Genomic DNA, 23,267 nt, shown 5'->3' with positions numbered 1-23,267 from the left:
TATGGATAGATCCATGATCTCTGATTCTATGTGGGCCTTGACATTCAGTTTTCCCAACACCGGAATGTCTGTTCCCAAATATGCACTGAGTTGGCAAGCTGTTCCAGACAGTGGTATCTCCGGAAAGGTGGATCTGTAGACCTCTTCGTTGATCAGAGTGACGCCTGATCCGGAATCTAGCTCGAACTTCATCGGCTTGTCGTTATCTAGTATGGTTTTCTTCCATTTACCTGTCTTTCCTTCATGTGCTGAGGAAACCACAAAAATCTCTTCGAAACATCATCATCTTCCAGAGTTACCTCCGATTCCTCAACAACAATCATGTTTGTTGACTTCTTGTTTTTACTGTACTCTTTTTTCTTCCCAGATCTAGGTGCGCGACAAGCGCGGGAGAGATGTCCAACCTTCTTACAGTTGTTACAAGTTGCTGAGATGTAGGGACAGTCTGGAGGCTTCTGATCTTCTAGATGACACCTGATGCATGGTTTGTAACTACTGGGTTTACTCTTGTTAGTTTTCTTCTGTTGTTGCTTTCCCTTGGGATGTGACAACTTGTGTACAGAACTTGTGCTTGTACCTTGATTTTTGGATGGCTTTAGCTTCCTTGTTGGCTGTTTCCATTGACAAGGCTATTTGGTATGCTTGGTCAAAGGTCATAGTTGATTTCTCTTGCAGTAATCAATGCCTAATTGCCTCACTGTGTACTCTTGCTACAAATCTGCCTCTCAACCACATCAGCAAGTTTTGGCCGTAATCACTATCTTCTGAAATTCTTCTCAGATTAGCAACAAATGTACTGATACTTTCATCTGGCCTCTGTACAGTTCTGTTGAAGTTACAACGTGCAGTAGATGAACGTTGAGAGAGTTGGCTTACAACATCTTCAAACTTCTGATCACTAACTTTCTCAGGGGAAAATAGATCATGAGCAAGCTTGTACAATTCATTTCTCATTGATGATATGAAGATATGGATTTTTCTTTTCTGATCAACAACATTGTTGGCTGCCATACTTGATTCAAACCTTTCAGCATATGATGAAAAATCTTCTTTTCTTCCTGAGAACTTGCGAATAGGCACACAGAATCCATAATTTTGTGCTGCTTCTTGATTTGCCATGGTGAAATTAGGTCACTGTCATTCAAAGTCACAGAAACTGTCCTTGCCGTGATAGGGATTGAATTTATAATCAGAAACACATAGTTTGGCTGATTATGGTGGTTTGGAACACTTAGTTCACTTATTCTGATCCTAAGGTCACTTGCAATGTCATTTGAACACTTGCAGAAATATGACATGGGTTTCCCACCATTTTTATGGCAACAAGCTATGTTCAACAAGCTATGTACCAGTTAGGTATCAAGCAAGTTAAGTCTAGTGCTTATCATCCAGAGTCACATGGAGCTTTAGAGAGGTTTTATCAAACTTTGAAGAATATGATCAAGACTTATTGTTTTGAGACAGAGAAAGATTGGGATGAGGGTGTGCTATTGTTGTTGTTTGCGGTCAGAGAGTTCAGGAAAGTTTAGGGTTTAGCCCCTTTGAACTTGTATTTGGTCACAGTGTGCGTGGGCCGCTAAAACACTCAAAAGAACAATGGCTCAATGGCAGACCTGAGATCAATCTCTTAGACTATGTGCCTACATTTAGGGGCTGACTATCAATGGCAAGTGATTTGGCCAGAAAAAACTTGAAAGTTTCACAAGAAAAAATGAAGCCAAACTATGACGGGAAGTCAGAAGACAGAAATTTCACTTGTGGTGAGAAAGTGTTAGTTTTGCTTCCCATTCATGGTCAGCCACTGAGGGCAAGATACCAAGGTCCATATGTTGTTGAAAAAAAGGTTAGCGACACAAACTCTGTCATCCTGACGCCTGGTCGTCATAAACAAAGGAGATTGTGTCATGTAAACATGATTAAAGGGGCACTGATGCGGAGCAATTTCTGTGGACTGGTGTAAACTTTTGTTATTGTTTTTCTCCCTTGAGTACCCGGATGATATCCCAGAATTCGTGACTGGTTCGTGACCTCTGCTGCGCAGTCCGTAAGCGCAATTGATAGTTTAATTATAGACAGATCAACTGAGGTGAAGTCATTTTTACTTCATTCCAAATGTATTATGAAAACAAATGAAACACTTTGAAGGTTAATCATCTGCCCGTGGCAGAAATGGTAAAAAACTATTAGGACGGAAAACGTCTCTATATTTTGTCTCATAACCCTAGCTAGTTTATTGTCATACTAGTATGATTCTGAAAATTAATAAAAGAACACACGATCTGCTTATACTCATAGTAAATTTCTAACATAACAGCAACATTTATACATTGTATAGAATGCCAATGTGGATCCTATTTCACACACATACGCGATCTAGTGTGTTTTTTCTGTCATACAGATTCTGCTGAATGCTACAACAAATAAATTAAAACAAAATGCAAAAAAATGAATGTAAAACAGACTAATTTTATAGCAACGATGTCAGGCTACTACCTTGTTCAGGAATGTATCCATCAATATCCACGTAAAAGAAATCGTATTCCATTCATCTGCAGCTGGTAAGTAATCCTGCTCTGTGTCGCGTGTCTTACAACTGTCTCATTTGCGAAAAAGTAACACATCGTTTCACGTCTTTCGTTGGTGAAAACCAGATAAACCTCTGATTGGTCTCCCAAGATAGCACACCTGGCAACTAATGGTATGATGTCCACTATTCAAAGTAATTTAGTTAACCAATAATGAGCAATCAATCAATCAACGTAAGGGCGGTTAATTCTTTGAAGGGAGGATGTTGTTTTTGCACTTAGTCATCTACACACATAGCCTTTTGACAAATCCGCTAGAAGATAAAAGTAATTAATCAATCAGTGAGTGATCGGTTAATCCTTTGATCGATGTTTGTTTTTGTAACTTAGTTGATAAACCCTCTTGCATCACTTACATGCACATATTACATAACATACAATACATTTGCCATTACAGACCTTAATTTATAATGTTGAGTATTTACTCCAGACAGGAGAAATGCCAAATGGGAACCTTTGTTGAGTAACCGAAGTGGTGTTACTACTAATTATACCTGTTATAAATTCATGAATTGACCATCAAGAGAATGATGACAAATAACACGTGTAGGTTTACACCATCAAACGCGAGTTACAGCAAGGAAGATGTAATCTCTGTGTCGCATGCAGCCTGAAAACACTTATGGGCCGAAACTGTTTTGAGGATACCAACGGAATTTCGTTACATAAGGAATACACACGGGCATTTGCTGTGTACTTGGGTAAATAGGTGAAATAAGGGTTTTTTACGTAAGAAAATTTTCAGATTTCTCTACCAAAGGCAAAGTCATCGTTTTTTGTTTACGAATTCAAATAAATCAACTGTGTGTTTTTATTATCATAAATAATAAACCATTGTAGCTACCATAGCTACCAAAATCTTCGTAAGATATTTGCTATCACAGCTGAACCAACACTCAGAATTACCTAAATATAAAGCCTTGCAATCTTCCGTACTGAAACAAATGGCTAAGTGCCTGTAGACATCATATTTTCATGTAACATGATTAAATATCAGGTTAAAAACACTGAAATAGGATCAAATTGGATCAGTAACTATACCATCCAAGCATCCGAAAAGAACTACACTGCTGGGATATTTGTTTACGATCAGACAAGGAATACCATGGATATTTTTAAAGAAATGGCATATGATGGGCATCCGGCCTCCCGACTGTTTAGGTGAAGAAATTCTGCTAATATGGACAGGAGCCCAGTTCCTTTGTCCGTCACGGTCGAAGGAGCGGGCGCTGACCAATTTGCGGTTAGATTTCGTAATTAGACCGTTGGCGAGAAACATTATTCGCTCCGCATCAGTGCCCCTTTAAGAAATATCATGACAGGTTAGAAACCAAACATGTCAATTGTATTGCCACACTCTCCCCAGTTACTGATTGTTCTACAGACAATTGTGAAAATGTTGACAACATTGATGATTGTGTTAGCAATGTGAAGTTTGATGATCTTATTGATGATGTTTCACTGAAGTTGAGAAATTCTGATGTGTTAGCTCACCTTGATGAGAAACTATCACATTTATCCCCTGAGCAAAAAGTTCAGATGACAGATTTGATTCATGAGTTCTCTCACTTATTTCCTGATGTGCCTGGTTGGATTGATGTTATTAGCCATGATATAGATGTAGGTGATGCTGTGCCTGTGAAGCAACACCCTTATCGGATGAATCCAGTGAAGCGTGAAATTCTACGGAAGGAGGTGCAATACATGCTGGACAATTATATTATTTAACCCAGTGAGTCAGTGAGTGACAGTCCGTGGAGTTCACCATGCGTTCATGTGCCGAAGAGTGGAGGTGGTTGGCGCTGCTGTGCTGACATGAAAGCTGTCAGAGCACTCTCATCAACTGACTCGTATCCTATGCCGAGAGTGGACGATTGCATTGATAGCATTGGTCAAGCTAAGTATATAAGTAAATTTGACTTACTGAAGGGCTTCTGGCAGATTCCACTCACAGACCGTGCAAAGAAAATATCGGCATTCGCTATGTTATCAATACAAGTTGATGCCGTTTGGTCTGAAGAATGCACCAGCGACGTTCCAGAATCTCTGAATCTCGCCAAGTGTGAATTCTGGAAGGCACAAGTTGAATTTTTAGGGCATGTTGTAGGGCACAGCCAGGTGCAACCAGTTCATGCTAAAATTGAAGTAATTGCACGTTTTTCAGTACCTCAATCTAAGAGAGAACTCATGAGATTCTTGAGTATGGCTGGCTATTCCAGAAGGTTTTGTCAAAACTTATCAGATGTTGCATCTCCACTTACCAACCTTTTTGGGGAAAAGGTGAAATTTCATTGGGACAGCAGTTGTCATACTGCATTTGAAAAAGTCAAAGCCATACTCATGAATTCTCCAGTATTGCAGGCACCAAATTCTGAGAAAGCATTTAAGTTGCAAATTGATGCAAGTGATGTTGGTGCAGGTGCTGTCCTTATTCAAGAGGATGATTCAGGAATTGAACATCTGTTTTGTTATTTTTCAAAGACATCTGACAAGCACGAAAGAAATTATACTACCATTGAGAAATAGACATTAGGTCTTTTGTTAGCTTTACAGCATTTTGAAGTGTACCTTGGTACCACCACTTTGCCAACTGAAAATTTTACTGATCACAATCCCTTGACTTTTCTTCCCAAAATGAAAAACAAGAATCAAAGACTTATGAGGTGGAGTTTGACCTTGCAAGGGTTCAACCTTGTGATCAAACACATTAAAGGCAAAGACAATGTTTGTGCTGATGCACTTTCCATGGTATAAATGTATGATGGCTTGATGATGCAGTACTTATCATTTTTATGTATCTGCATTTTGTCATAGTAATTCTGCAGGAAGTTTTTCATATTGCCCCTATTATTACGTCATGTTATTATGTTATTATTGCTATGATTGTTACAGAAAGTTCCTGCGAAACTTTCATTTCCTCAAGAGGGAGAGTGTTACAAGTGTGTGTTTTCTGTATATTTTGTTATTAATTCAGTAATAATTATTATTGGGTCACAATGTTTAGTGTTTTGAATAATAAATATGGTGGGTTGCATTTCGTATGATAGATGATCTGCATATTTAGGATTCAGATTTTCCGGGAATTATCTGCCCTGTTTTTTACTTCGAGACACATTGTTTCAAGGGCATTCTACAGTATTGGTGATGGCAGTAAGTGCTCGTACTTTCGGTAAACGACGGCAAGTATATATAAAGGCTAGTTGCCGTGTTGTGAGCGACACACATTCACATTCATTCGCTGGAGTTTAGCTCTTTCTGCCTCTGCCAACGCTTCATCTCCATAGCCATCGTCAGACCACTCACTGTGTCACATTCTGCATACCTGTTTCTCCTTTGCAATCAGGCTTTGGTGAGTTTGCTATATTATATTATGTGACCCATTGCCTTAGACTTTGTCTCACTTGTATTGTATTGAAATCGGTATTGTTAAATTGACTTGTGACTTTGTATAACTTGCTCTCTTTGCCTAAATAATACAGAATTTGAACATTTATGACTTGTGTTTGTTCTGTTTTGCTGGTGACCCGTGAAGGTCCCGGGGTAGAATAGGCCTTCAGCAACCCATGCTTGCCATAAAAGGTGACTATGCTTGTCGTAAGAGGCGACTAACGGGATCGGGTGGTCAGACTAGCTGACTTGATTGACACATGTCATCGGTTCCCCATTGCGCAGATCGATGCTCATGTTGTTGATCACTGGATTGTCTGGTCCAGACTCGATTATTTACAGACCGTCGCCATATAGCTGGAATATTGCTAAGTGCGACGTAAAACTAAACTCACTCACTCACTCTGTTTTGCTGGTTCACAGGGGATTTCTTAGATTGTTTGTCACTGCAAATTCTTCACCATAACAAACATGATTGCAGAGACATCCGTTCGGCAGTTCAGCCAGTGTTATTTCTCCTCATTGTATGTGACTATATATCAACTTGATTGCAGAGACATCCGTTCGGCAGTACGATCAATGTTATTTCAACATGACTTTACTTATGTATGGATTTACCAAAATGTTTGAAACTGAATTGTTTTTAAATATTTTCAAACAATGTTGTAAAGACATGTACTATCAAGAATGGACACAAGATATAAGGAACTCAGAATCATTGCACATGTATTCTGCTTTCAATTCTGATATTGCTCCAGAACTGTACTTTAGTGCAGAGTTTTAACAGTATTCAGATGCGGCACCCCTAGTCTGAAAATAGCTTTGTATAGAAGATCTAAAGACACTGACATTAGTGTAGCAATGTGTGGTGATTGTAAAAAACTAACCAGACTATGAGTGTCATGTGCAGTGAAAAGTCATTTATATGGAGCAGAACCCAATATATACCAAACACCTATTTTGTGAACCCGAACACACAAAAATTTGTACATCTTCTAAATACTGAAAAAATGATATTATACTCTGTTTATACTCTGTGTACTCCACATCAACAAAATAAACCTGTCTGTCTGTGACTTTATATCAACATGGTTGCAGAGACATCCGTGCTAAGCTGAAAGGGGAAGTGCAAGAATTACAAGAGAAGTACCCAGGACTGGTGCCATGTTTGGCCATTGTACAGGTGAATAATCTTAAAGAAGTTCCTGACACAGCTTAGATAGAGATTCCACCATGCTTAAACCAAAATGCTCAACAGTTTAAGCCCAAGAACATTCCCTCTGTTGAAAAGAAAGTATATAGCTGGATGTGAGTTAACTTGTTGACAACGGTACAATAATCTGTATCGAAACATCGCACTCACACAAGAAGTTGTTATCCGTTACAATTTGACCTATTTGGATGTGAGTTGTTTCACAGATTTTGTTCTTTTTGTGTTAGACTGATGATATCCAAGGTGACGTGGAAAAGACATCTGACCTTAGATCAGAAAGTCAAGGACTCCGTCCTTTGCCAAACAATGATCCTTTATGGGCAGTATATAGAATGACATGCAGCAGAAAAGATCCTTAGTTCTATTTTCTGAAAACTGGGAAAGTTTTGCACATGGGATTTAAGGTTAGTGTTAGCTCATACTAGATGGAGGAAACCAGTGAGGAGAAATGGTTACTGTTTGCAACCATGCAGTGTGCCATTTTGTTATTACATGGTTATATATTATAAATGGTGTCGGTATGATTCTCTTGATAGATGAATTTTGTGTCTATGAACCGTTTAGCATGAATGCTTCTTTTAATGTTTATGTGTTGCAGATTGTGAAATCAGTCATTTCGTGAAATGAATAAGAGGGTCGGCCATACTGTAACATTTTGTGTAACTTCACAAATATACTTCAGCCTTTCTGCAAATTTCACTTAAATACTTTATTCATAGTTAACACAATTTCAACATCACTTATTGTCAGTAACCCTTAAAACTATTGAGGCTGTTGCACTTCATCTTGGCTTTGACGCATTTGCACCTGTTTGTTTGACACTTGCTATGTCCATAGCTGCCACACCTCACAAACCCATGTCCACCACATAGATGAAATGAAATTTCCAAAATGACTTGAGGTATATTGATTGTTGTTACACAATGATGCAAAATGGCTTACCCTCTCAGTCATTTCACAGTATGCCTGACAATTTTAGTCATTTCCTGAAATGACTGATTTCACAAACTGACCGTAACATATACCCAGTCAGGGGCATTGGGGTAGCCTAGTGGGTAAAGCGTTTGTCTGTCATGTGGTACACCCTGGTTCAATTCCCCACATGGGTACTATGTGTGAAGCCCATTTCTGATGTCCCACACTGTGATATTGCTGGAATACTGCTATAAGCAATTTAAAAACAAACTCTCCCTCGCATTCACAATCTGAAATCCTTTGTAGGTTGGAGGGAGAGAAGATTCAAATGTCTACATCAATATGAAGCTCAAGTCTGCAGCAGAGGTCGGCGTGGATGCTCGCCACATCAAAATATCGCGAACAGCCACACAAAGTGAAGTAGGTATTCCATGAACATTAATTCAATGGGGGATATATATATGTAGGCCTCTGTCCTTGACAGAAAATTTAATTGGGAATTGTCCACTGAAAATAATCTTTCAATTGTGATGCATAAGATAGTGAGTATTATGCCTATACCTTCAATATTTCAGATTATCAAGACAGTAGAAGATCTCAACAACAATGTCGACGTCCATGGAATCATTGTACAGGTAGAATTGGAATCTGCACATATTACAGTCAAGGGCCTTGTGATGAATTTGAAATATTACAGCCAAGGGCCTTATGTTGAATGTGAAATATTACAGCCAAGGGCCTTGTGATGAATGTGAAATATTACAGCCAAGGGCCTTGTGATGAATGTGAAATAAATAAAGCATGGTGTCTTTTTTTTTTAGTTTCTTGTTCAGTGTTAGACACAAGAAAAATGAATTTCAACAAGGGTATTCTTTAGCAATGCTTTTATTCTACTTCTTACTACTTGTAATGTACAATCTGGTTTTCAAAGGTTATGTAGTTCTAATATGAAGGTGTTGACAAGAACCCCTTATCAAAGACCCATGACATAAATGCCCATATCTGGTGTCTCCTGATGTGATATTGCTGGAATAACTCACTCGAGGCTTTTTATTTACCCCATGTCTAAATGCTTGTTGCACATATTGCAAGATGCATCTGCAGTGTGAATTCCTAACCCCATCCCTATCTTACAGCTCCCATTGGACACAGACAATGAAGTGGATGCCAACTTAGTGACCAATACAATACTGCAGGTCAAAGATGTTGATGGGTGGGTATTGTATTCTCTAAAACACAGGCTTACAAATTTGATTGTTTCAGTTTTCTTTTAAAAGGCCATAGTTTTATAAGATGTTTTTAAACCTCTTAAATTTGAATATTCTCTGAAAGGGCCGTAAGATTCAATACAAGCAAAGAAAAGGCCTGAAACTTAGTTGTCATGGCTGTGACCACATTATGGCAAGCAATAATTTCTTCATTTCACAGCCATGTTGGCCACGTTTGAGGCCTCTTCTTTGCATGTAATGCCCAGGATTGTGTGGATTTCCTTGCTTGTGCTTTCTGTTGCATAGGCCAAACTATATTTACAGTGGAATATTTTTTAAAGATTCACTCACTGACTGATGATGACTGAGATTCATTTGATTCTGTTTCAGTCTCCATGTTGATAACGCTGGTCGGCTCTCTCGTGGTGACCTTGACAGCTGTATTCTCCCATGCACTCCACGAGGCTGTCTGGATCTCATACACAGATCAGGTGCTTAAATCAGTGACAGACTTCATATGCTGGCTTTTGCTTCAGGGTCCCTGTGAGCAGACTCGTTTGGTAGACCTTGGTGACAAGTAGAAGCCAAGCTTGTCCTAATAAAATGCTTTCTTTTAACAAAGTGGGAAAGGATTGTCAGACTGCAAATGTTCTAACAATCTTTTTTGGCTTGGAAAGACATGTTGAAATGCCCTTGCTTTGTTGTTGTCTTGGGAAACTTTTGGCCAGAGAATGCTGTTCGATAAATGCCAACGTACTGAATCTGGATAGTTCATTTGTTGGGGACATTGTCTGAAGTGTTTGAATCAGTGATGGAGCAATGTTTGTGGTGTGTTCAGGAGTGGAGGTGAAGGGCAAGCAAGCTGTGGTGTTGGGTAGGAGCAAGATAGTGGGAGCTCCAATGTCTGACCTTCTGCTGTGGAACCATGCCACTGTGACCCAGTGTCACTCCAGGACAGCCGACCTCAAGGCAGAGGTGAGTGGTGTGTTGGGGATGAACTGTTTTGTCTGATATACTGTATGACCTTCAGAGAATTTCATTGACTTTCAAAGTAAACAATGACTTTCATGCATGTTCTGTATGGTATTGGTAATCTTTACATTTTGTGGCCTGGTGCATTTCACAATGTCACGCTCTTCGTTTGTCTGGCAAATGTCTGACATATTCACTCTGTCCACAGGTACAGAAAGCTGACATCCTCGTAGTTGCTATCGGCAAACCCGAGTTGGTGAAAGGAGACTGGATCAAACCAGGGGCTGTGGTGGTGGATTGTGGCATCAACTCTATTCCAGGTAGGGAGAGATTTTGGTGTTTAGTTCAACAGCCTTTGCTTGTGTTTGTGAGGGTACAACGAGTGAGGCATTGTATACAGTCGAACCCTGTTTACCCGGACCCCACATATCCGGAGATCCAGCCTTATGGACGATTTTTATGTGAAACGAAACTTACGTTCATTAATTGTACTTGCTTAACCGGACCCCGCACTTCCGGACCCGGACGGCGAATTTTCTAACCATTCCCATACATTCCCTTTGGAAAATGATCCAGTTATCTGGACGGAGAGATCTGTGCAACGTGCATGTGTATGTGTCACGTCAATACCGTTTACCGCACGACTGTGTGATTTCTTAATCTGTCAGAAGGCATTTGGTGTGAATTGATCAATTAGCTATCAAAACACTAGTGACGCGTGTCACTCGGGTTGTTCATTAGGATTTGGTACGTGTGCGAACATCTCATCAGTAACGAAAACACATGTTAAGTAGGATTAAGGGAAACTACACGGTAATTGCACTGTATATAAAACTTATAAATCGCCCCCTGCTATCTGTCGCGATGCAAGTTAAAAATAGCCTGCCACATGATCTAAGTCATGTGATCCCGTCCGGAAATTTACTTTCTGCAGACAGCATAAATTCGATACGATGTCGTATGTTTTTAGGGCATTTTAAATTAACAAAAGAATATGCAATAGAAATAGAAACTTTGTGTCATCAATTTATATTTTTCATCTAACTTACCATCTGAAGCTCCACACGCTATACGATTACGTGCGAGACAACTTGACAAATGGTAACCTACGTTCTGGAGATCTATATTCATGCTGTTGATCACTGGATTGCCTGGTCCAGACTTGAATATTTCCATTAACTTGAACATTACTTTAAACAACTAACCAAGCAAGACATCTCAAGTTACAGAGAGACAGTCAAGTGTGTGGAGATATTGACATGAAATATTGTACTATCTGTGTGTTTAGCTGAACTAATGGTGATAGTGTTTGTATACCACCTTCATCTGATTCTCCCTACATATATTCAGATGCCACAAAGAAGTCCGGTAAGAGGCTGGTGGGGGACGTAGCTTATGATGAAGCCAAAGAGGTGGCATCGTGGATCACTCCAGTCCCGGGTGGAGTAGGGCCGATGACTGTGGCCATGCTGCTGAAGAACACTGTGGACCAGGCAAGACGGGCCATGGAGAGAGCAGGGGTGAGCACTCACACAAGCCTGTGGGTTTTTGTTGATTTGGTTTGGATTTCAGATTAATGAGCATCCTGACATATCATCTGCAGTAGACTTCAACTGAGGGCAAGTCAACATATTGATGAGGGAAAGTCAACATATTGATGACAATAGCTGAGATATCAATGAAAACAGCGAATGTATAAGACTGTTAGAAGCATGATGGTGGGTTTGAATGTTTTGTACAATGGCTTACTAGTGTGTTTTACCAAAGTCATAGATCCAGTCTGTCTAGACTTTGGTCCATCACTAAGTTATAATTAAGGTAAATGACTCACTCACTCACTCACTCACTCACTCACTCCATTTTCAGGGAGTCAACAAATGGAGTCTGACGTTGTTACCCCTGAAACTGAAGACGCCAGTGCCAAGGTAACATTGGTAACATTTCAGACAGTATGTGATGATCAGACTTTCATCCTTTAGTTGTTATGTTGTTATCAGATGCTATCAGATGTTATCCTCAGAAAATCAATCATGAATTTCTAGTACTTGATTTGAATGTTAATATGTGAAGTAGTTGTTTAGTGTGAGTGTGTCATGAGAGACCAACGCATTGGCCCAGATGTCAAAAGGTCATGCTTCATTATCTGGCCTTTCTGTACCAAATATTAAAAGCTTGTCATGAGTCCAGACTAGTATGCCTAATCACAGATGCCATTACATGACTACATAAACAGAATTATCTTGAAAGCAGTGTTGTATCCTCAGCGATATAGAAGTTGCCCAGTCTCAGACACCACGTGACATTGCACTCCTGGCAAGGGAGATAAATCTTCAGCCAGAAGAGGTTGACTTGTATGGCAAGAAGAAGGCAAAGGTTTCCTTGCAAGTGCTGAAGAGACTTGCCAATCAGAAGGATGGGCGTTATGTAGTAGTCACAGGGTGAGTTAACCAGTGTGTCTTCACATTAATCTCTACATCATTACTGTCTTTTATCTGTCTTACTCTGATGCTCAAATAGCAATGAACTGACTAATATCGATGATGTATCTAAATATTCCCCACATGGGTTGAATCTCAGATAAGTCCTATTCAATACCTCCAAGTCAAGATCTGTCAAAGCATCCACTGGATATTATATCTAGTGAAATGTCTAATCAGCAAAGACGCTTCTAGACTTTTTGTTCAAGCAAAGTTGTTCTGAACGGCATACCTGCCTGAATATCAAAAAGGGAAGTCCCCAGTTGAATGAAGGAAAGTAATTGCAGACAACAGCCGACAAATAATGAATATTATATGCCTGGTGAGGCCATCTGAACCGCTAGAAAACATCCTGCTTTCTGTGTGCTATAACCTGTTTGCGTCTGATTGTTTTCATATTTCAGGATCACGCCTACACCCCTGGGAGAAGGAAAGAGTACTACCTCTATTGGACTTGCTCAAGCCATCGGATCACAGCTCAAGAAGAATATCTTTGCCTGTGTCAGACAACCCTCTCAGGGCCCCACCTTTGGCATCAAAGGTAACCAAGAACCTAGGCAATGTAATCATCTAATATTAGTATTACCAAATGTGTTGAGATCTTTGGAAGAGAACTGGCCAACATGAGCTCTTATGATGTGTAGAACTGATTGTGGAGTAGTAGTGTTTCTTCCACTTTTGGAACTACCAGTTTGACTGACCAGCAGTTGTTTTATATATCAGTTCTGGACATTTTTTAGTGAGTGAGTTGGGTTTTACAATACTTTTAGCATTATTCTAACAGTATCATTGTGGGGGACTCCAGAAATGGACTTCACACGTCGTACCCATTGGGGAGTTGAATCCGGGACTTCAGAGTGAGCAAATCTTTTTACCACAAGACTACATGAGAATACATTTTGGATTTCCATTATGTATACCTTCATTTCCATATTTTGAATATTGTGTTTTGGGATCAAGTGATTATACTCTCTAAAAGCTATAATGATCCATGTTCATTCATGTTGCATGATACTGAAGCTGCAGCCCCTGTGTGAGCAATGCTTCAATTTGCCAGTAGGCCATTAGGGCCTGCTGCTGCATGCGGCTTTAAATCAACAGGCCCTGAATAAAATCTGCAGGGCCACTTTGTTCAAGTCAAATCATTAAGTACAAAACAGACTACTCTGTACACAGTTACACATTGTTTCTAAACATCAGGTAGTGAAGCATATGATGCAGAGAGACATTTTTATTTGTGAAAGGCTGGTGTTGACATTTTTATGTGCAAAGTGCTGAAGCACCAGGAAGTGAAATTGTAAGTTATCATAAACATGATGGATGATTCCTGATTGCAAGTGAAGAAAACAATTATGGGCAGGATTCCAGTTGGAAACAAACTGACAGACAATTTCCTGAAGGCCACAAGGGCTGTAAATAGTTGGAATTGCTGGGCTGATACAATATCAGCTGGTTCTAAACCTCCGCGATGGTGATTATTTCAAATGCTTTACAGCACATATCATCAGGGCAACAGATTCAGATTAGAATATTTCTACCTCCAGGTGGCGCTGCTGGTGGTGGGTATTCCCAGGTGATCCCCATGGAAGAATTCAACCTCCACCTGACCGGTGACATCCACGCCATCACCGCCGCCAACAACCTCACCGCCGCTGCCATCGAGGCCCGTATGTTCCATGAAAGCACCCAGAAGGATGAGGCTCTCTACAAGAGGCTGGTACCCACCAAGGGAGGCAAGCGAGCCTTCTGTAAGATACAACTGAAAAGGCTACAGGTAAAGTCTTCAGTAAATGTCAGTACCTTATGTCACACAGTTATAGCTCCCATACCTCAACATTTGATGACGAAAATGCATTGCTTGCTAGAAACATGTAACTTTGTGACATTTTCTCACTTTCATTTTTCCACTTCATATGTCAGGTTATGCTGAAATGGTACCCTCTCCCAACTGTTAAAGTGTATCTCGCAAGGAAGGCAATGTTTGATATCACATACCGACATATGAAGGGATTTGTTTCTTTGAGCTTTGATTGCGAGGAGTATTTTTGCATCAATGATTAAGAACTGTTTTGCTTTTCATCAGAAACTTGGAATCACTAAAATCAACCCTAATGATCTGACACCGGAGGAAGTTCGTCAGTTTGCTCGACTTGACATTGACCCACAAACAATAACATGGCAGAGAGGTAAGACAATGAGAGATCAGTTGGATTACCAGGTAACATGTTTGTCTTTGTTTTGTTGCAGCTAGAGGGAGTCCAGAGCGGAACAGGTTCCCAGCTAGCTATGCCTGAATAAATTATAGGGTCAGATTCTGTGACGTGGTTGAACTGGTGCTCATGATATCCATCTTTGGTTTGGCTGATCAACACTCCTTTATTTATCAGAGACTGATGTGTTAAAGAACAGACAAACACCAAAACCTTTCCTGTATTTTCAGTGATGGACACCAATGACAGGTTCCTGCGGAAGATCACGGTGGGACAAGGTCCACAGGAGAAGGGCCACACCAGAGAGGTCAGAACATGACTTATGCCCTCTGTTGACTCAACGTAGAATTCATGTCAGGGTGGAATTACAATACATTACCGAAAAGTGACAGCTATCTTGAACTTGTCAGGTTATTAATGCGTGGATATGAAGAATCTTTGCATATGTTGGACAAATAAAGCATTATAAATCTCCTACTCTAAAACACACTAACTGCATTTTGATCAAGAAGGGTACTCCATTGTATATTAAACAATCTGACACAAAACAAAACTCTGAAGTGAGTGTGTGTATTGAGTGGTTAATGCATTCTCCACAGTATCGTCACCCATGTTTGGTTGCCACAGACTCTTTGGGCTGAACTTGGCTGGAATATCACTTTAAGCAGTGTAAAATTGTCATTGTCTCATGAACTTAGCTGATGTGTTGTATTGTAGACCCAGTTTGACATCACAGTGGCAAGCGAGATTATGGCTGTGTTAGCACTGACCACAAGCTTGCAGGACATGAGAGAGAGGCTTGGTGAGATGGTGGTTGCCAGTAGTCGGGCGGGAGATCCAGTGACTGCTGATGACTTGGTAAACTATAGCTCACCAGAGAGCTCTTTGTTGACAGGAAACATTCAAGTGAAATATATTGATAAGTTGATGTATAAATTTGATTTATGACACTGTCATTTAAATTATATTTTGGGTGAGCACAGGTAATCAAGAGTTATACGAACAAATTGAGTTACTTCCCTTAACAGTTATGATCCACTGTTTTTTGTTTGGAATTCATAATTTTAATCCAGATAATGAATGGTTCATGGCTTGTCAACACCTTTACCTATTCAAGAGTAAAAAGGCTAAGACCTAAATTACAGTTGACATTCAATCTCTAAGTTGATCCACTATATTAAAACTGAAGCAGTTTCGCTTTGTCCCTCTTGACCAAGTTCTTTATTGTAATATACTGAGAAAGCTGTTGAATCGATTTTTTACAGAGTTTGTTGGAATAGAAGTGGATCATGCTTCTCCAGTTTGGCACCACTCTATTAAAATTCGGTCTAAAAATGGGGGGTTTGTGGGGAAATAGTGGCAATGCTATGTACTAAGTGATTTGTTTTTTATGTAGGTATTATCTGTTGATTCTTGCAGGGAGTGAGTGGGGCACTGGCTGTGTTGATGAAAGATGCCATTAGACCCAACCTCATGCAGACACTGGAGGTAAGATGGTGTGGACATCTGATTGTTTTTCCTTGTTGACACCACTTATCTTAAGGAAACTTTAATGTTGAGCTTTGTATATGTATTTTCTAACACATTTTTGTTTAATCAAGTTTATGATTGTAAGAATTTTTTTTTTCACTTTGTCTCTTTGAGTCTGTTAATAATGAAAAGAAACTTCAGATTCCCATGAGATCCTTTTGCAAAGGCATAATGAATTTGTTAGCAAAAGCTCAGTAAAAAAATTCAAAGGTATTTTTTTGCAAGAACAAGATGTTTAAAAATAAATGCTTATTATTGCTTGTTAGCAAATGTAGTCCTGTTTATATTTTAACTTGTAGGGTACCCCTGTGTTTGTACATGCGGGTCCATTTGCTAACATAGCCCATGGCAATTCCTCCATCTTGGCTGATAAGATTGCACTAAAACTGGTTGGAGAAGATGGCTTTGTAGGTGTGTATATTGTATATGTTTTTGTTCTTATTCCCCTACTTCTGGATGACCAAGTTGTGTTTGTAGTATGGACCTGTTACCTTTGGACGTATCTCTTTGTGGTTTATGTTAGGCTGTACTTATTGTCGATCAAAATGGTAAAGTCTACCCAGTGTGTCACTTCAACTTGGCTGTATTATTCAGCAAGATTCCATTGCCATTCTTTCTGGTCATTGTTATGGTCAGTATGGTGCAATACTATACTGTCTCCATGTTATTTGTGCATTTGGAGCAATATGATCGTTAGTTTACTCAAACCCCATGGATTATGTTCCTGCTGTCAACAGTAATTTGTTTAGTCAAAGCTTCACATTCATCGCTGTGTCAACGTTGTGGTTCCAGTGACCGAGGCGGGATTTGGCGCTGATATCGGTATGGAGAAATTCTTCAACATCAAGTGCCGCTACTCAGGCCTCATCCCGAATGCTGTGGTACTCGTGGCCACAATCCGGGCTCTAAAGATGCATGGTGGCGGTCCCACAGTGACAGCTGGCGTGCCTCTGCCTAAAGAATACACTGAGGAGGTGAGACTGGATAGTTAGAAAAAACGAAACAATGGTCAAGTTAAATATTTTGGGGTTTATTTTTTTCTTTCTGTCCCCTGCTGCAGCATGGAATGGAGCACTGTGTGTTCAGCAGCGTCTGTGCATATGTACGTCCGTCTTGATTCTCGTTAACGCGATATCTCATGAACTGTAATGCCCAATGTCTTCACACTTGGTGACAGCCTACATTTGGGGATTGCGCAAATACAGGTTGATTTTGTTGACCTTGACCTTATCTTCAAGGTCACTTTGACTGCTTTTTAAACTCTTGTTAACGCGATATCTCATGAACTTATATAACAAATGTTTTCAAATTTGGTGACAGCCAACATTAGGGAATATAGCAGACACCAGTTGGTGTGGGTGACCTTGACTTTATTCAATGTACCCCTGAAACTCTAACCACTTCAAACCCATGTCTACATGTTACTGCTGCAACAGATCAGTAGCTCTGTCTCCATTTGTTTTGGAAATGTCGAGTACAATGTATGGATAATATAATGACCCTGTTTTCAGAACTTGGAGTTGCTTGAGAAGGGCTGCAGCAACCTGAGGAAGCAGATAGAAAATGCCAACAAGTTTGGTGTACCTGTGGTTGTAGCTGTGAACGCCATGACGTAAGTTCACCTCCAGTACCCAAATGACATCAGTTTTATACTAAAATGTTGGACATATTAACATCTTGCGAGGATACCTTTGTGAACTTTTTATCTGTATAAAACTCAAGACGATGGTTGTCAGATGTTTTTTACAAACACCATGGAATGTGTAACTAAATATTTACCTGCTTGACATATAGGACTGACACCTCAGCTGAACTTGAACTGGTGAAGAGGAAGGCCGTGGAGGATGGAGCTTTTGATGCCATCATCTGTGAACACTGGGCCAAGGGAGGTTTGGGAGCTGCAGACCTTGCCGCTGCAGTTGATCGAGCTACACAACAACCCAGTCAGTTCAAGTTCCTCTATGATGTCAAGGTAGGTCTTTAACTCTTCCAACAGGAGGTCTGAACCATGTCATGTTTCTTTACAGTGTCATGGCACAACACATGCTGTCCAAAGTCCCAACCTTCTTAGAAACCTGTCTGCAACATTTTCTAGACCTAGATGTTTCAGGTTTTCCTACAACATTAGTGTAGTGTCATGTGTTTCTCCCATTTTCTAATGTGCAATGATGTTTTATTGATGCCATCTAACAATGCTGTGGAGCACACAAACAGGTCATAGTCACTGGGTGATGCTTGGTCCATGGCTTTGACTCGAAGCTTGGTAAGGAAGTAATTGAAATTCTTTTTCATAGAGATCCTCCTTGGGGTACTTATAAGCATTTAATGTTCTTTGAATTCTTGCGACAGTTGTAACCATATTTTTGAAATAAAAATATGTACAAAACAAAAAACATTGTTTTTGTCTTGTGAGACCACCCCTACAGGGCCCCTGGCCCCGTGACAGCCAAGAGCAGGTAAGTCTTAGGCTATAGCCTCAAGCCAAACAATTCCTTTTCTGACGCCCGCCTGTGAAGACGTGCTCAGCAGTTCTGTGAAGTTCCTGCATAATAGCAAAAAGACAAGTTCAAAGATGAGTAACTCAGAGACTCAAAGTGTATGTATGGTTTCTTTACTAGACGCATGGGCGCTCTAGGTATCATTTTTACAGTATACTTGTCTAAAATGTTGTAACTTCTGTCCCTGTCGGTTAGCCATGTGGCTGGCAAGATGGAGGGCGGTAAGCTTTTTTCCCCGCCAAAACTTTTAAGTTTCTATGGCGGTCTTTTTAAGTAAACGTCCGTTCAGCTATACTGTTTCATACGTTTTATATATATTATTCCCATATTTACTTCGCCTTTGTGTAAGTTGGTTGTAAATTATGGTGTAGTGGCACTTAGCTTTCAACTTTTCTACGCTGGTAGTTCTAGTTAGTTAGCTTTGCGCCCATGCGTGTTTTGTTTCATCATTGTTACATTACACAACACCAGGGGTTATTTGTTGTTTTGCAGTTTAAACCCTGCTCAACATGCAAATCGTCTATCCCTGCCAAAGACCTCCATGATGCATGCTTGAGGTACCTTGTCGAGTGTCACCTGTCTGAGGAGCATGAAGAGATGGACATGGAGGAGGAGGGGATTGGGTTGGTCGCTGAGGCAGGTTCGGGAGAAGATTGCCGAGGTCCTGCCTCAGGTTTCGATTCCTGTGTCTGAGCCCGACCCCTTGGAGTTCCGGCTTCCCGGGGAGGCGTTCGCGCCTACTTAATTCGCCGAGGCGAGGTTGCGCATGCTCCCATCACTGGTCAGAGAGATAGTGAATCCCCTCCTTTCGGGTACCCGGGCACGCGTGGATCTCCCGGAGATCAGCTGCCGGTATCAGATGAGGATTCGCTGTTCGAACCGCCGGTGGTGGACGAGTGTATGTGCGCCTCGGTGTGTGTACGCTTCAGCCACGACCGCTCCGGCGCTGAGGTCCGCTTATAGGTGTGCAGCCCAGCAGCTGCAAGTTGTGGTCCACTCAGCCTAAATCTCCACGGCCGCTCCGGCGCTGAGGTCCGCTTATCGCTCCTTCGAGGAGTCGTATAGGTGTGCGGCCCAGCAGCTGCAAGTTGTGGTCCACTCAGCCTAAATCTCTGCTTTGCAGGGGCAGCTGTTGGATCAAGGGAGCCCAGTCGACGACTCTCCATCGGCAGTGTTGGGCTGGCAGCTAACGGACGTTCACTCTCATCTGGCGCGGGATAGCATTAGGTGCTGTGCCAGCCAGATGATGGGGGCCGTGATAGGGTTGCATTGGCTATGGTTGTCTGTAGCCCGGTACTCACCCACTACCCAGCAGGCACTCCTGGCACTGCCCTACAGGTTGGGATCTTACCTTTTCCCAGGGGCACTGCAGGTTGTGTGGGACGCCGCGGAGGCAGTTAGCACCTTCAAGGACTCCAAGCCCTTGTTGGAGCAACCCTCCTCGTCTCGCCAACGGCCTCCCACTCTTGCTTCGGCTTACCCTTCGGCGCCAGCGAAGGAGGGTGCTAAGTGGACTGCTCCACTTCAGCACAAACGGAACAAGAGGGCAAAGGGCAAAGGGCAAAGGCAAAGGTCCTGCATTGCCGCAACCGCAGCAACAGCAGCCTTTTCGGGGCAAAGGGAAGCCTGAACTGGCTTCCCGTTAAATGTTTGCCTAGAGCCTTTGGTGTCTCCCGCACAAGCAGGCGGAGAACTGCCGACTGGGGGGGTACATTGCCTTGTGCCAGAAGTCCCTGTAGGCGGCAGGCTGTCACTATTCCTTTCAGAATTGGAGGCAGCCATTTCAAATCCCTGGGTCCTGTCCACAGTCAGGGATGGCCACATGCCACAGTGGAAGCGAGACCCTCCACGCTTCTCAAGGATTCGGCACACACCTGTGCCGTTCTCCCGGGAAAAAGCAGAGGTCCTACGTGCCGAGGTGCAGTCGTTACTGGACAAGGCAGCCATTGAGGTGGTTCCAGAAGGTCAACAAGAAGACAAGTTTTATTCCACGTACTTCCTTGTGACCAACCTGATTCCTCACCTGCAGTGGTGGACGGAAGTCGAAAATCTGTCCAGGGGGATCCCCTTAGAGACACCGACACCTTCCCTCTCGGTTCAGACGGACGCCTCCCTCACAGGCTGGGGGGCGCTTCGTGGTTTGCCTCGAGATGGACAACCAGACTGCTGTGATGTATATCCTGAAGCAAGGCGGCACCCCCGCCACAAGGCACAGAGGGTCACGTGACCAGGTAAGTGTGATTCCTTGTTACTTTCGTTTCGTAATAAAGGTCATCATCTTATGTCAGGTTTGCAAGCAGACAGAATGCCTCTCCCTAAGATCAGTCTTTAGGAGTCTGTCTTATGCTTATAAGTACCCCAAAGAGGATCTTTATGAAAAAGAATCGAACAAACCTGTAGAGGTTGCAGATTCTTTGAATAGAGTCCTCCTTGGGGTACGGCCACCTGCCTCCCCACATTCTGTCTGTATTGGTTACAGAAGGGAAGTGTTTGGCTTGAGGCTATAGCCTAAGACTTACCTGCTCTTGGCTGTCACGGGGCCAGGGGCCCTGTAGGGGTGGTCTCACAAGACAAAAACGATGTTTTTTGTTTTGTACATATTTTTATTTCAAAAATATGGTTACAACTGTCGCAAGAATTCAAAGAACATTAAATGCTTATAAGTACCCCAAGGAAGACCCTGTTCAAAGAGTCTGCAACCTCTACAGGTTTGTTCGAGTTTCCATACATGATGCTTCAGTTTATGCAGTGATTACAACATCAAAGATGCATCCACTCTTGAAGCGTCACTGAACACATTCACTCATTGTGTGCACTGTTAAGATGATCACCTCCACTTGTTTTCTAGAAGTAAATGATTTTCATGTAAAACATGATTGTACAGCCCACATTTCCATCATATTTTACAGCTGCCAATTGAGGAAAAGATTGGAATCATTGCCCGAGAGATCTACGGTGCTGACGGTATCGACATTCTTCCGGAGGCCAAGACACAGATTGAGAGATACAAGAAACAGGTACTGTGGAGCACAGGCGTTGTTAAGTATACACAAAACAGTTAACACTTACACATGCTGTTGTTGTCCACGAGAGGGCTCAGATTGTAGCTATGACTGTATTCTCTGTGTACTTTAATAACTTGAACATACAACTATAAGGATAACAACCTCTTGTTTCCTGTATAGAGCGACGTTTTGGTGTAGACTCTTGATGTGAGGCAAACCCTTGGATGTTATATTGCAGAGTTACTTCCCTTCCTGTGTCCGTCTACTTTGTTGATAATGGTGTCTAGCATACTGATTTTCAGACATATTAAATGTAAGATATGGTCCCAAAAGTCAAGATTGTTTTAGCATGTGCTGCTGGTTCCGAAAAATATGTGCTTATAACTAAGGCACATTCACAGATACGGGATAGTATTAATCTCTATTTTCATGAGTGCTTGATTTTTCTATGTGACTAGTCCGGGACAATCAAACTATTCGAGGATGAAGTTTAGCTGAGAGCTATTGGAGGGTTTCTCTTCAGTGCATGTATTTAGACTGTTATAACAATCTGTTGGCAAAGCCATATTTCTGTATATTCAGCAGATACAGCACTATTGCGTTTTTCTTTCCAGGGCTTCAATGACCTTCCCATCTGTATGGCCAAGACCCACCTGTCTCTCTCCCACAATGCTGAGCTGAAGGGGGCCCCGACTGGGTTTACACTTCCTATCCGAGAAGCAAGAGCTAGTATAGGAGCTGGGTTCATATACCCACTTGTGGGCACTGTAAGTGTTGATGCATTGTTTCTGTAAACTGATTACCTCAAAGATATCCAGATGATCTAAGATGTCCAATTGTGTGTCCACTGTTGTGGCCATTAGTTGTGCTCGGATCTGCTGTTGATTGGTTGTAGTCCCAGACTGTTCATGCTCGTATCACAAATTGCATGGATGGAGGCATTGGCTAAGAAGACCAACAGTCAGTTGCAATGTTAACTCGTTTGTGTTTGCACTTGCTTATCTTGAACATTTAATAGTATTTCACCTCGCCAAATCAAGGTGTTTTTGTCTTGTTACGTACTATGTCTTCCAGCCTTTCTGTTGCGTCTTTGATAATCTTTGATGAAAGATTTATGCACATTTATTTATTTCACATGATTGTGTTCTACACATAGCACCTTGACCTTATTGTTTTACACCGTCAGGTGAAGGTCAAATTCCAAGCGTATTTAAGTGAAGAATATTACAGTGTAAGCAAGCAGAAAGTAAGGGCAGCAGAGAAATGA

At 41.4% G+C, this 23,267-nt stretch overlaps 1 protein-coding gene across 1 annotated transcript in view; it reads left to right on the top strand.

Annotated features, from left to right (window-relative positions):
- Positions 1-23,267, top strand: part of LOC137293403 (C-1-tetrahydrofolate synthase, cytoplasmic-like) — a 33,524-nt gene that overhangs the window by 7,508 nt on the left and 2,749 nt on the right. Inside the window, exons 2-23 of the mRNA XM_067823921.1 lie at positions 7,071-7,155; positions 8,407-8,520; positions 8,676-8,735; positions 9,237-9,313; positions 9,699-9,799; positions 10,147-10,283; positions 10,489-10,600; positions 11,631-11,800; positions 12,147-12,205; positions 12,545-12,718; positions 13,162-13,298; positions 14,302-14,531; positions 14,841-14,943; positions 15,198-15,274; positions 15,685-15,825; positions 16,387-16,455; positions 16,797-16,908; positions 17,290-17,471; positions 18,009-18,109; positions 18,292-18,469; positions 21,905-22,012; positions 22,615-22,767. Coding sequence (XP_067680022.1) covers positions 7,071-7,155; positions 8,407-8,520; positions 8,676-8,735; positions 9,237-9,313; positions 9,699-9,799; positions 10,147-10,283; positions 10,489-10,600; positions 11,631-11,800; positions 12,147-12,205; positions 12,545-12,718; positions 13,162-13,298; positions 14,302-14,531; positions 14,841-14,943; positions 15,198-15,274; positions 15,685-15,825; positions 16,387-16,455; positions 16,797-16,908; positions 17,290-17,471; positions 18,009-18,109; positions 18,292-18,469; positions 21,905-22,012; positions 22,615-22,767 — 2,680 coding nt within the window. The remainder of the gene's footprint in view (positions 1-7,070; positions 7,156-8,406; positions 8,521-8,675; positions 8,736-9,236; positions 9,314-9,698; positions 9,800-10,146; positions 10,284-10,488; positions 10,601-11,630; positions 11,801-12,146; positions 12,206-12,544; positions 12,719-13,161; positions 13,299-14,301; positions 14,532-14,840; positions 14,944-15,197; positions 15,275-15,684; positions 15,826-16,386; positions 16,456-16,796; positions 16,909-17,289; positions 17,472-18,008; positions 18,110-18,291; positions 18,470-21,904; positions 22,013-22,614; positions 22,768-23,267) is intronic.

This window comes from Haliotis asinina, chromosome 8 (genome assembly GCF_037392515.1).
Source record: "Haliotis asinina isolate JCU_RB_2024 chromosome 8, JCU_Hal_asi_v2, whole genome shotgun sequence".
Taxonomy (NCBI): domain Eukaryota; kingdom Metazoa; phylum Mollusca; class Gastropoda; order Lepetellida; family Haliotidae; genus Haliotis; species Haliotis asinina.
This window is presented reverse-complemented; position numbering and strand designations above follow the sequence as displayed.